This window comes from Marmota marmota, unplaced genomic scaffold (genome assembly GCF_001458135.2).
Source record: "Marmota marmota marmota unplaced genomic scaffold, marMar, whole genome shotgun sequence".
Lineage (NCBI taxonomy): Eukaryota > Metazoa > Chordata > Mammalia > Rodentia > Sciuridae > Marmota > Marmota marmota.
The window spans coordinates 36256076-36270718 of NW_026000108.1; the positions used below are offsets into that span (position 1 = coordinate 36256076).

General features: G+C 32.2%; 1 protein-coding gene across 3 annotated transcripts in view; it reads right to left on the reverse strand.

The window, feature by feature from the left end:
* Positions 1-14643, reverse strand: part of Gabra2 (gamma-aminobutyric acid type A receptor subunit alpha2) — a 137630-nt gene that overhangs the window by 82751 nt on the left and 40236 nt on the right. For all 3 annotated transcript variants that reach the window (XM_048784430.1, XM_048784428.1, XM_048784429.1), the window contains exon 4: positions 216-283. In XM_048784430.1, coding sequence (XP_048640387.1) covers positions 216-283 — 68 coding nt within the window. The remainder of the gene's footprint in view (positions 1-215; positions 284-14643) is intronic.

Sequence of the window (14643 nt, forward strand, 5' to 3'; positions counted from 1 at the left end):
AGGGAGAGCGTGCGCGCTAATCTGAACATTCAAGCTGATACTGTGCTCCATAGTACCAACAATTAATACCCTTATTAATACCCTGTGTTTTGGGACAAACTACATGGACTTGGGACAAATATATAATTATATAATAATAAAACACTTTCTATCCTAAATTACCCGGCACTACCCACCATGTAAAGAAAAAAATACTATTTAATAAAAAAACTCACCATATCTGTATCTGAGACAGGGCCAAAACTGGTCACGTAGATATTAGTGAAGACTTCAGTAATACTGTCTAGTATAGGAAAAAGAGATTGAATACAGATTTTATATAGTGACAACAATAGCAGAGAGAAGGAGTCAAGTACAGCATGATATGGTTAGAAAGACAGGTGATAAATTTAAGAATAACTACTTTTTAATTTCTCTTCAATTTTCACAACCAATAAAAAGCTATACCTAGAAGTAATCTGATATTCTTACTGAGAAAATATACCTAACTAGAACTTTCCTTTTTAAAATTATATTGCTCCGTATGAAGAGCTTCTTAGCAACCACTGAAGTAAATTAGTTAAAATAAATATAATAGTGGTACTGACAATAAAAAATGCTATTATTTGACATATTTCTAAATTTGATCTTTAAATATATCAACTGTCATTTCATGATGGTAAGATTTACACTTCGTAAATCATTATATTTTTTTTCCATAAAGCACAAAAACAAACTGTTAATCATAACAAACATAATTCATATTAATATAAAAAGCTGTATTATTCAGTAATATAAAATAAAAGCAAATAACTTTCATTAATCACAATGTATTACTTCCAAACAAGTTTACCATTAAATGTATTTAAGACTGCCTGAAATGCTATATTGCTAATTGCATTCAATTCTAAAATTATGTAACTTATTAACTGTAACAAAATTAACTGAATTACTCAATTAATCAGATGATTTAGATCTTTGATTTTAAATAAAGCCAAATAACAAAGGGAAAAGGTTCAAAGAGAGAATTTAAAACAAAAACCCTTTCAATTTTCTTGTATGAAGGAAAGCTACATCGTTCATTTCTACCATCAGAAACCGAATGCCTCATCTTCTGTTGAACTTGTAATTTCATGCAAACAATATTAGGAAATATTTTTCATATTGTACTGAAATCTATAGCCATTTAGAGACCAAATTTTATCTGTGATGTTGAGTTAAAAATTTAAAAACTAAAATCAATTTTTAAAATACTTTGCTGACTACCTACCACATATTCTTCATAGGACTAGAAATATGACAATCTGCATGACAAAGCTATGTGATAGATTCTTGGTAATCATCTCTACCCATGTGTACAACGATGAACCCAAACGTTAACAAATGTGCCCAATGACCCACAGCTTAGTAGAGTAGAGAGAGCCAGGTTTTAGAACCCAGCAATCTGTCTCCTCAGTCCTCAGGCTAAACCAAAGCATTACAACACTGTCACGGATAAACACGAAACTAAATGTAGCTTCTTATTAACTACATATTTCTAACCATCACAATACCATCTGCCAAAAGTACCTAGTATGCCAATAAATCTGTTTATTTAACTTTATTTCATATACTATTTCAAGCCTAAATCTGTATTTGTGAAATTTTATTATAGAATCCCTTTAAAACACATATTTGTAAAGTTATTCTCAGCTACCACCTACCCCAAACACCTGCACAGAGTCAGTTTTCTGGGCACACAATGTGTGCTATCCTATAGAAACCCTGTCCAAAAGAGTACCAGGTTTGGTTTAATGTTCTGCTTTTGCTCTCTTCAAATTCTTTTTATTTTTTAACAAACTTCTCATGTTTTTATTTTGAATTGGACCTCACAAATTATGTTGCTAGTTCTGGACATAAATTATATATGAGATTAGAAAGAAATTATGAACATGAAGTTCAAAGTTGGGTTTTTTTATCTTTTTTATACCAGATCAATCAAGCTAGTGTGTTTATTCAGTAAACAATTGAATAAAACTTTAGTTATTACAGCTATTAATTTTAAATGTTTCAGAGAAAAGAAATTAAAATGTTAAGGGAGTTTTCACCCTAAAATAATCAGCAGAATTATTTTCTTTAGTCTGAGTAGTAAAGTTAAAGGGGAGAGGCGATCAAAATTGTGTGGATGTGCTGATACTAAGGATGTGAATAACATTCACTATGTGCCAAATGGAAAGCAAAGGGTGAGAGGGCATTGTCAATACCTAGTGGCCACCTTGAGGTGTCAGCTAAGAAGTGGAGAAAGAAATAAGATTAGCCTTGAAGATCTGAATAAGAGAAACATCTAAAGATGCAAAATATAGATACACAACATTAACTTAAAGAAAGAAATTATTCCAAAGTTTACTGACATCATACATACAGCTAAAAACATATCATTGGAAGGGATAGTCTCCCACCATCCAGGTTCAGAACTAGGAATATCAACAAGGCAATCACTGATCATGAATATCCTATAGCTGTCAGAGCCTGAGAAAGGAGAAATCTCACTACCAGGGGGTTTGTTTCAAAGTTTGTCTGTTTCAAAGACAATCTGTGTCTGTTTCAAAGTTCAATCTTTGATTTTGATTTGGCTTTCGGCAAGAAAAGAAAGGGGAAGGAGTTAGAGATGACATCATATGAATTTATGCTATGTGTAGGTCTTGTGACACTCATTTGTCTGTCTGTAGTATTTTCTGGTTATGTTTTGTTTTCTCATGTTGATTTAGAATACAGTGTAATTGCACCACTAATATGTTACTATATTCTGATTTGTGGTACACATGTATGTAAAAAGTAAACAAAGAAACTCATCAGGTTAGCACCCTTGATGGTTCTGCCTTTTAGGAGCCAGGAGTTGCCCTCTTAAGCCCTGACCATTCTTGTACAGATCACACTAGGGCAGACCTGACTCAGAGCCTTTACACTGGCCATTATCTTTTCTTTGTAAATATTAGTTAATTGCTTCTCCATCTTTAATTCTCAATTTAAATGTTTTCTCATTAGAGCAGGGGTTCACTATCCTGCTATCCAATATAAGAATTCTAATCCCATTTTCTATCTTTGACACTCTGTTTTTATAGAACTCTTTTGAACTTGCCAATATATTCATGCCTAAGTATATTTTTCACTTGATTTTTGTTTTGTGTTTGTCACATCTCCTCAAACAGGATCCATGGTCCCTATAGGACAGGTACTGTGTCATTTCCTTTTATCTTCATGTTACAAGTGCTTACTATATGGTTTGTCATGTATGAGGTGTTACATATTTGAATAAGCAAATCAATTTCCATTATAATTCTTGTAGAATATCTATCTTCTCCTAAAGTATTCCATGAACTTTGAAAATGGCCTTGCATAATTGTCACTACTCATAAGGAAAAGACAATTATTTGTGAAGGCACAGCCCCAAACTTTTCATTGACAAAGGCAGGTTGAAAATTTAGGTAATAGATTCCCAGTGAAATAACAAGACAAAAATTTGATTCTAATCAATTTGGGCAAAACCTTACCATTTGATGAAGATGGTTGCTGAATAAATCATATTATTGTCTGTACTTTTCTGAATGTCTGTGATATTTCACAGAAAAAAAAGTCCCTGAAGGATATCCAAAATCAATATATGAATAATTTCAAGAAAGTTTCAAATTAATTCATGAAAAACTGTTCCTCACTGAGTAAGCCAGCATACAGTAACAAATAAAGCTTCTTTACAAAATCCTCTGCAAAACTATGAAAGAACTAATATTTTTATTCCACAAGATTCACTTGAGCTAGACCTTTGGGGCTAAAAAGGAAGTGAGACAAAAATCTCTGCCTGTGAAGAATTCACAACATAAGAGGCAAAAATCATTAAAGAATAAAGTCCAGCAATATGTGCTATAACTAAGAAGATAGTATATAGATGCTCAGAGAAGCAGCTTGGAGGAAGATATCTAGGTAATTGTTAGCCTTTTGTGTTTTACAAGGGTGGTAAACATCCCCTGGGTCAATAAAGTGCCCAGAAGATATTCCAGGCTGGGAAGTCCCTATGAGCAAAGGTCAAGTCACACAAATAGCCATGTCTAGCTCATGAACATGGTTACCCTGGGCATCAGAGGGAATGATCAGGTTAAAAAGAAAGGTAGAAGTTGTGTCAAAAAAAAAAAAAAAAAACCAATGTGCCACAGTGATGAGAATATTGTCACTATCTTTGTGGAAATGTGATTCCCTGGGGGACTGTGAATTGGAGAGTATTGTATATGTTGTTGGAAATGCTACATTACATTTATTACAGTGGGCAAGCTGAATCAAAGGAAACTGAGGACAGTATATTCCTGTGTGGGAGGAATGTAACTATTAAGACAAAAGCAAAAAAGTAAAATAAAATAGGAAAAGATAAAATAAAAGGAAAACCTTGTTAGATATTAAAAGTGATATTATTGAAATAGACCATTTTGTTGAACTATTATGGAATTTGAGAGGCTGAAAATGAGCAATTTTAGTAGGACTTCCTGAGAATAAAACAAATGAAAGAGGGTTGGAAAGTGAATGGTTGAAAAGGACAAGAAGAGAACAAGTAGAAAATATGCTTTTTAAAAGCTTGTCAAAAAAGATATTTGATGAACTCAAAATAGTTGAACTGAATGGGTCGTGTAATATACAATGGCAATTGAATTTTCCAAACAAAAATTTATAACATTTGTTAAGAACAAAATCATGCCTTTCATAAATGATTCATGGACATTTGATACATGCATTTTCTTTGCACCAAGTCTCCTTTCTTTCCTTTCCCAAAACACATTTTTTCCTTTATTTTCTCTAGATACCTATAATAGTATATACAATGTTAGAAATGAAATCATAAAAATATTTCTGAGAAATTCTGCATGCATCAAAAATAGCTGTTGATCTGTTGTTTTATCTAACGAGTAGCTCTGTTATTCTAGGAATGGAAAATACATTCTCTAGAAAAATCCTATCTCCTTCACTTCAATGACATGGTATCCAGTAGAACTATAATATAAATCATATGCAATTGAATGAAATAGTTTCTGAGCACAAAATCATCTGCATATTAGAAGAAAGAAAATGAACTTCTTTACTTGACATTAAATTTTAGTATGTTAACCAATCTTCAATAATTATGTGAATTAGTAAAAAAAAGGGAAAGCTTTCATTTATTGTTTTTTGTGGGTTTTTTTTTAGATTTATGTTCACAGGAATACATTTAGTATAGCACTTCCCAAAATAAGCTAACCACATAGATGGGAAGAAAACTATCTGAGTCTCCAAATCCCCATATGTGATCTGAGATGCCTATGTGTGGTCCCTATGTATGCATTTGATATTGAAAATGTAGCATAGTGTTCTTTATTCTAAGGATTAAGTATTAATCCTTAGAATTTTCCTTGGATGAATTCTGAAACTATAACTTTCTATGGCTAACCTCTCTCACTCCTGTCTCTAACCTTTAGTCTTATTTTCTTAGAGAGTCTAAGAGGGTCTGGCAATGTGGCTCAGTGATAGAGCACTTACCCAGCATGCACAAGGCCCTGGGTTTGATCTCCATCATCATCCAAAAAAAAAAAAAAATAGTAGATCTAAATAGCTACTGAGAAGTCAGAAGAAGGTTGAAACTTGTCTACTGATTGAAAGATATTGAAGTTATAATATTATAATCAGTGCTAAGATGGAATGAGAATTTTCTTTTTTTACCACTGGAAAGGCTAACCAGTTTTGTTGTTTCCATTGACTCATCACGGTTGGCTGTACAGTTTTCAACACAATTGTATATAGCCATGGTTTCTTGTTATTGCTGTTTTAACCTCTTCAATGAGGTCCAACCTTTTCCTTGTACTTTAAAATGTAACCATTTATTAATTATGTTTACTATTTGCTGTTTATAGCTACTAATATAGTATACACAAGGCAGATGTGGTCACTTAAATCAAATTTGAATTAATTAAAATTAAATAAAATTTAAAAATCAGTTCCTAACTCTCACTATCCACATTTAATCCATATATAGCTCCAGCTACCATATTGGAAAGCTCAATTGGACATATTTACTACTGAAGAAAATTCCATAAGATAGTATTAGTTTATATTCTCCCACTAAAAGCCAAGTTACATGAAGGCAGAGGGGTTTTTTTTGTTTTTGTTTTTGTTTTTGTTTTTGTTTTGTTTTGTTTTGTTTTTTTGCTCAGGAAAGCAAAACCACAGCACAAAATGATCCTTGACATTGTATTGTGTATGTTCTTAGCAAATCCTTGTTGAATACATCAGTAAATAAATTTTACTCTGAGTTCACAGTTATTTAAAGTAGACATAGCCACTGCTACAAATAAATTATGCAAAAATCAAATGAATAAACACTGCATACATAGTATATGCTACAAGAGCACATTACAAATGAAAACTCCTCTCAGAGACACTTTCTTCACAGGACACCAAAATCTATTGATTTTATTCTAACCTTACTGGTTGCTCCTATGAATCATTCACTCCTGTCCCTTCAACCTGTTAATATTAGAAATATGTCTATTACACTTTCCAAACTCATCAAGTCTCAAAAAAAAAAAAAAAAACTAAGTTTTCTCCTTGAAATCAAATGCATTTCTATCTTCCCCACTTTGGTGGTTATTCTACCCCTCCTACTGCAGATTTTAGTTTTATCTACAAACTTTGTTTTTTTCTTTTCAAAAGTAAATCTACATAATATTAAACTCACCCTTTTAAAATGTATATTCAGGGAATTTTAGCATATCACAAAGTTGTGCAATATCATTATTATCTAAATTTAGAACCTTTGTATCACCAGAACAAACTGTATCCATTACTAGTCACTATTTATTCTTCTATCTCCCAGGGTCTGACAACTACTAATTAAGTTTGTGTCTCTATGTATTTGTCTATTTTTTAAATTTCATTATAAATAGAATCCTTTCAATTCCTCATTTTAGAATTTTTTAATCATGAATGTATATTGGAATTTGTCTAATAATTTTTCTGCATCTAGTTAGATGACCATGAAATATTTACCCTTTATTCTGTTAACATGGTATGTTAAATCAATAGGTTTTCATGTGTAAAGAAACTCTGCAACCTGGAATCAATCCCATTTGATTTGGGGTGTAATTTTTGCATGCCGCTAGATGTGATTTGGTAGTATTATTTGCCTTTAGTCATAAGAGATTTTGATCAGCAGTTTATTGAGATTTGACTGCTAGTTGTAGTACAGGGATAAAATTGGACTAATGAAAAGAATTGGAAGTGTTCTCTCCACTTCTGTTTTTTAGAAAAGTTTGTAAAGGATCAATGTTAATTCTTCAAATATTTGGTTAAATTCATGAGTGAAGGCATCTGGGTGTTGCTTTGTGGGAAAGTGTTTTGTCATTAATTCAACCTCAATAGATTCAATAGATTCCTGCAAATCTATTCAAGTTTTCTGTTTTGTTTTGTGTTTTTTTTTTTTTTCAGCTAGCATTAGGAGTTTGTGTCTTTCTAAGAATTTGTCTTTATGCAGGTAATGAATTTGTTACCCTACAAATGCTCATAATTGTACTTACAGTAAGAGCAGTATTTATGCTCTTTGATTTAGTGACTTGAAGTCTTTTTTTTTTTTTTCTTGGTAACTTAGCTAAAAGTCTGTTGGTTATGTTGATATTGTCAAAGAAACAAATTTTGATTTATTGGATTTTCCTATTGTTTTATACTTTCTATCTCATTGTTTTTCTTTCTAATATCTGTTATTTCTGTTTTCTCCTTGTCTAGGTTTTCCAGCATGACAAATTTTGATTCATGAATTGAGATGTTTCACTTTCTTTAATATAAGCATTTAGAACTATAAATTCCACTCCAGGCACTCCTATAGATATATCCGAAAAGTCTATGCAGTGACTTGATTTTCATTCATCCCAAGACATTTTGAAATTCTACTTATGATTTATTACTTGAGTCACTGTTTCATGAGTATACTTTAAAAGTACACATATTTGTTAATTCCTAAAATTTCATTTTGTTTTTGATTTTTAACTTTAATCCTTTCTGATTAAAGAACATATATTTTATGATTTTTAATATTAAACTTATGGAACTTGAGTTTGTATCTAATATATAATCTATCCTGGAGAATGTTCCATGGGTACTTGAAAAGATGTGTATTCTGATATCCTTGATGAAGTGGTCCATATTCCTATAAATCTATCAGGTTTAGTCGATTTACAGTGTTTTTCAAGACCTATTTTCATATTGATTTTCTAGTTGTTTTATCACTAATAAATATGTGTTATTGAAGATTTCAAAGGTTATTATTGAAACATCTATTTCTCAATATATTTTCTATTTTTTCTAACTTCATATGTCATTCCTTTTCTTTTTTGTTACATAGGTAATTTCTAGTATATAATTTTAATTCCATTTTTTTCTTTTACCATATTTTGTATCATTTCACTAATGAATGCCCTGGGAATTACAAAATGAAAACTTATTTTTAAATTGTCTAATTTGCCAAGCATGGTGGTGCATACCTGTAATTTAAGCAGCTTACAAGAAAGAGACAGAAAGATTACAATCAAGTTCAAAGCCAACATCAGCAACTCAGCAACTCAGTAAGATCCTATCTCAAAATAAAATACAAAAAGGGCTGGGGATGTAGCTCAATAGTAAAACACTCCTGGGTTAAATATCCAGTACCAAAAAAAAATTAAATTAAATTAATACCAACTTATTAATAGTAAATAAAATTTGCCCCATTTACCATTTACTCCATACATCCCTCATTTATGCAATTTGTGTAATATAATATCTTTATAATTTAATTTATTAAAATTATCAACACTATATATTTCTTTTTCTTTCTTTTTGTACTGGAGATTGAACTCAGGGGAACTCAATCACTGAGCCACATTCCCAGCTCTATTTTGTATTTTATTTAGAGGCAGGGCTCACTGAGTTGGTTAGCACCTCCCTTTGCTGAGGCTGGCTTTAAGTTCCAGATCCTCCTGTTTCAGCCTTCAGAGCCACTGGGATTATAGGTATGTGCCACCAAGCTCTGCAGGACACTGTATATTTCTTAGTTTAGGTATCCAACTTTAGGTGAAATAGAAAAAAGTCACTGATAAAAAACATTTATACCATTATATAATTACATATAGGAGTACTTTTTATTATGTTATTTGGACTCAAGTTACTCTCTAGTGTCTTTATTTCAACCTAAATGACTGTCTTTAGTATTTCTTTAGGGCATAACTGCAGTGACAACATTTCTCATTTCTTTATCTAGGATCTCTTAATTTCTTCTTTATTCTTGAATGATAGTTTTTCTGGGTAAAAGATTGTTGGTTGATGTTTTCTTCAAGCAATATTAATATGTCCTTCTACTGTATTTTTTTCTAAATTTATATTTTCATATCCAGAATTTCTGTTTCTATTGAAATATATATATGTATGTATGTATGTACATATATATATATATATGTGTGTGTGTGTGTGTGTGTGTGTGTGTGTATATATATATATAAAATCTCTCCTTTTAGTAAGAAATTATTTTTATACTTTCATTTTATTCTTCAGACATTTTTCCCTTTCATTTTTTTTTTTTTTAGATTTAGAAAAGCTTATTAAAGTTATCTAGAAAGTTTCCTATGGACAGTTTGCATTGATTCATGTTTGTTTTTTATATAAAGCATAATTTTTTATATAAAGCATACAGGTATTTTATCCTGTTTGTTTGTTTGTTTGTTTGTTTGTTTGTTTGTTTTCCATGAATTATGTTTTTTGGTTAAAAACTTGAAACTTTAAATATTATAATATGATAACTCTAAAGATCAGAAATCTCTCATCCTCCAGGATGCATGTGTATTGCTGTTGCTTTTAGCTGCTACTGGTTTTTGTTGTTATTGTTGTTGGTTGGTTGGTTGGGGGTATTTTTTTGTTTAGTGACCTCAAAAGACTATTTCTGTAAAGACTATTTCTTGTTTATCCTTTGAAGCCATTGGAGTCTCTGTTCAAGTAGTTTAATGGCCAGGTCAAGATAACAGAGATTTTCTTAAGTGACTTGAAACAATAAGTCTCCCAGCCTTTGTTAAAGGTTCTGGGTTGGGACTTGGTATAGGGGATCCTTTCAACACTCCAAAACACAGGGCACAGTTTATAACTCTGCCTTTGCCTTCCCCTCCTTCTGACAGAGAGCCTCAAGACCACACCAAGTTGAAAGTTTGGGTCTTTCTTGGGTTTTCATAAGGTATGTGAAATAGCCTTGCACTTGATAGTGGATTTTTAGATTTTTAGAAATATGTTTGAGATTTTAAAAACCCACTATTTATTATCATCTCAACCCCCAGTTTTTCCTTGTAACTTTTCTCCCCCAATTCTTGATAACCACAATTGGTGTCTTTATGTATACAGATGTGTCCCTACACAATTGCTGCTAACATCTTTTTTTTTAGTTTCTTTCTTTCTGAAAATCCATCCTGGGAAGAATGCTTTCCACATAGAGGGAGTCAATTTAGATAAAGGGAAGCTCTGTAAGAATGAACATTCTGGTCAACCAGTGGCAGTTGTTTAGGGATAAAGCTTTGGGGGAATCTCCACATCCATTCTTTACCTTCCAGTGGTTCCTTTGCTGCTGCTTTTTACAATTAGAATAATTCCAAAACTGTTGTTTTTTAAATCACATATGGAATCACAGAAAAGGGGATGGGGTGATGAATATTCAAATACCACAAAGATCAATGTGCTTACTGACACCCAGCCAGTTTTCTCACAACTATTCCTTGAATTGTGCAAATCTCCTGTTCATTTCCAGAGTTTTGAGAAGGTTAATTATATAATTTTGCTATTGCTTTTGTTGCTTTTATGTAGGAACAGATTTTTGCAGTCCTTTCTCTGCCACTTCACAAATGCCTTTCCACAGTCTCTTCTTAACTCATGAATCAGATTGTTCCACGTATCTTCACAAAACCTTAGAATGGCTTTTCATCTCAGAGAAAAAGCTTTAGTGTTAGATTCTTGATCTACACAGCACCACATGATCATTTCTTCCTTTGCCATTGTTCTTTCTAGCCTCTGCCCCAGTGATGTGCTGGGTATTCAACAAGACATCCTCCTCTGTCAGGTATAGGTCTCAGTTACATATGAAGCTTAGTCTTTCCTCACTTATTTAAGTATGTTTGTGTTTGCATACTAATTTAAACAAACATTGGTATGGGGTCAACCACATGCAAGACACTTTCTAAACATTTAGTAAATACTATGTCATTTAAGTCCTTGTTCAGGAGTTACATTTTTGTTATTGTTGTTGTTTTGCTTTGTTTTTTTTTTTTTCTTTTCAACAAGCCCAAATTGTCATTTTAATTTAAGTTGTACTTTCATTGTGCCTCAATCATTTTGAATTTTCTTTATGTTGTTTCTCTTCATTCCCTTTTTCCATAGAAATGATAACTTCCAACACTCCTTATAATTTGTTTATATCTTACCCACATTGCTTACAATAAAAGCTCTAAGAAAGCAGAAACTGTTGTATCTATTTGGTTTACTGATGTAGTTCTGGAACACAGTAGATTCTGAATGAATAAAAAAATCAGTCACTGGGGTTGATTCAGCTTGGTATAGGGAGGGTGGAATTGGGACTGGGTTCCTCCACCAATTATATATTTGTGATTTCAAAAAGATAAAGTATAAGGATCTAAAAAAAAAAAGAGTGTGCAGATTGGTGGAGACACATGAGAGAATACTTAATTTTTACCAGTAGAAAGGAAACTCTATATTCAAAGATCCTGAAATGGAAAATTATTGGACTTTATAAAGGAATGAAATAAAGTGCAGTAAGATAACTGAGTGATTAGGAAAATAGTACAATGTAGATTTAGAGAAACAAATGAGATTATGTGTGCTTCATAACTGAGCAATATGAGACAAGTAGATTCACCTATAAAGTATATCTATACGTACCTCACAGACTTGTTATGCAAATTAAATGAGTTAATTTATGAGATCACTTATAGAGACATATACAAATACAATAGTGTTTCCTATTTATTTACATCTGTATCTACTAAGGGAGCTATTGGTTCAAATAAATAATCATTGGACAAAATGCCTAACATCTATGCACGTATGTTTCTTCATCTCTAAAGCAAGAAAGACAACAATAACCTCATTGGATCCATTTGGAGATGAAGGCCTATAAGAAGTGTAAAACAGTGCTAGATAATGATGTTCCATAATGTTAGCTATTATTACAGTACTGTTATGATAGACTATAACTGGAGTCTGAGAAGTGGATGAATTAAATCAGAATACAGACCAAGAAGGAAAAAGAGCATACATTAACACTGAAAGAACTCATAAAAGAAAATGAACCAGGAAATTAAGCAAGAAAAGAAAATCCAGAGAGACAGTGGAACCAAAAGAAGAGAATACAGTGTCTCAGAGACCAGAGATAAGAGTGTTACCAAGGCAATTTACACTTCTACAAAGAAGGGAATACAGACAGAGGTGCTGACAAATCACACAATTTTGAGGGCCACATATTTGCTGAATTTAAAGATCTGGAAGGCATCCAGAGAGTAAAATATGTGTGCAGAGGCCAATTTAGAGGGAAAGAAGGTAAGACAAAAGGAACAACTAGAATGATTTTAAAGAAATCTTTAGAAGTTCATGAAGAGGAAGAAGATTCTAGTAAAGGAGCAAGATGGGGGAAAAGAGACAGGTTTGTTGTTGTTGTTGTTGTTGTTGTGTTTCTTGTTTCAGGAAGAACACAGTTGAGCATATGACAATATACACAGAGAGGACCTGGGCAGAAAGGGAGATGCTGAACATATAGGAGAGAGAAAAAATCAATGCTGAAAGAAAATTCATGAGTAAACACTCAGGATATTTATTAAAGAGAATTGAAAATTGATACATGGAGGGAAGGGGAAGGAGGAATGGGAGAATATCCTTGAGTTTATTAGGAATGAGTAGTGAGAGAGAAACCCATACATCTACAGTCATTTTATTTCCAACATAAGTGCCAAGAAAACACAAGTTTCTTCAATAAATGATGGAAAAACTGACAACCCATGTGCAAAGAATGACCTTGGACCCTATCTAACTTCTTATATAAGAATCAACTCGAAAATGATGAATGATTTACATATCAGCCACGAAACTATAAAATTACTGAAAGAAAACACAGGGAAAAGCTACACAGCATTGATCTAGGCAATGATTTCTGCACATGAACCCAAAATCACAAGCAATAAAAGCAAAACTGGGCAAATGCCTCAAACTAAAAAGCTTCTGAAATGAAGAAATTAATAGTAAAGATACAATCCCAGGATGGGAGAAAATATTTGCAAGTTACATACCAGATAAGGGGTTCATACCCAAATTATATAAGGAAACCAAACAACCAAATAATGAGACAATTAATGACCCTATTTAAAAATGGGGAGAGGACCAGAAGTGATATTCATCAAAAGAAGATATACAAATGGCCAACAGACATATAAAAAATGCTGTTTCACTAATCATCAGGAAAATGAAAATAAAAATCACAATGCTATGTTCCATCACACCTATTAAAACTGTTATCACACAAAAATAGATAACTATTTTAAACAAATGTAAAGGGATTTGGGATCTAATAGTAGAGAAGCTGAGAAAGTTCTGAAAGAGATATTTCTAGTTATGTATAAATATATTTAAATCTTATTATACTACATAATTATTTCAAGTTAAAACTTTGATATTTTAAAAATTATATTAACTATATTAAAAATATTAATACAAAAAATATTATTATACATATACATACAACCAATTTTGAATCTATAGTCAGTTCCTTGTTCATATTCTCTTGACAATCCTGATTCTTCTATATGCTGTGGTGTTCTGTTGCAACCTCTAGAAATTCTCTGCCTGAGTGTTCTCTGGCTGCAAGTGCTCCTGGAAGTAACCCTCAACCAAGGACTGATGAGAGATATAAGAAACACAACTCAGCTTTCTCTCCTGCTAAGTGGAAACAACTGAGGCATGTTTCACACCATTTATCAGAGGTCCTCAGTGGGAATAAACTCCAGTTTTCCTCAGCAGTTGCTTGCTCATTAGTCTACCTTATCATGGTTTCCTGGGGTCACTTCATCACCTCCTCTAATAGCTCCTCCTGACATCATTTCTCAAATAAGTCCACATCTTAGTCTGCTTCTGAGTAAAACCAAGCCAAATGCAAGCACTTTTAACTTACTCTAAGGAAGAACAACATTAATTAAAATGTTTACAGAAAGAAAGATATTAGTTGTATTCACTGGCGCTAACCATCCAAGCAATAAGACATAGTGTATTCACAATTTAGGTATTAACAGTGGTATCAATGAAGAAAAGAGTCTGCGATACTGAGAGTAAATCAAACCACAGATGACATCCCTTCAAGATTAGGATGCTAATAATTTTGTTCCTCATATATCATAATTAAAATGTCATGCACATATTTTAAGACAAGTTAAGTCATTGTTATGTTTTGCTTTACCCTCTCAGAAACAATAAAGAAAGTCTGCTTCCTAAGATGATTCCTATAACACCTACATGTGTCGTTTGTCATCAACCAATTTCATTAGTCAACAAATACTTATTAAGTGACTTCTGTGAACATGGCACTTAGTGTTCCCTACTAAGAGTTGA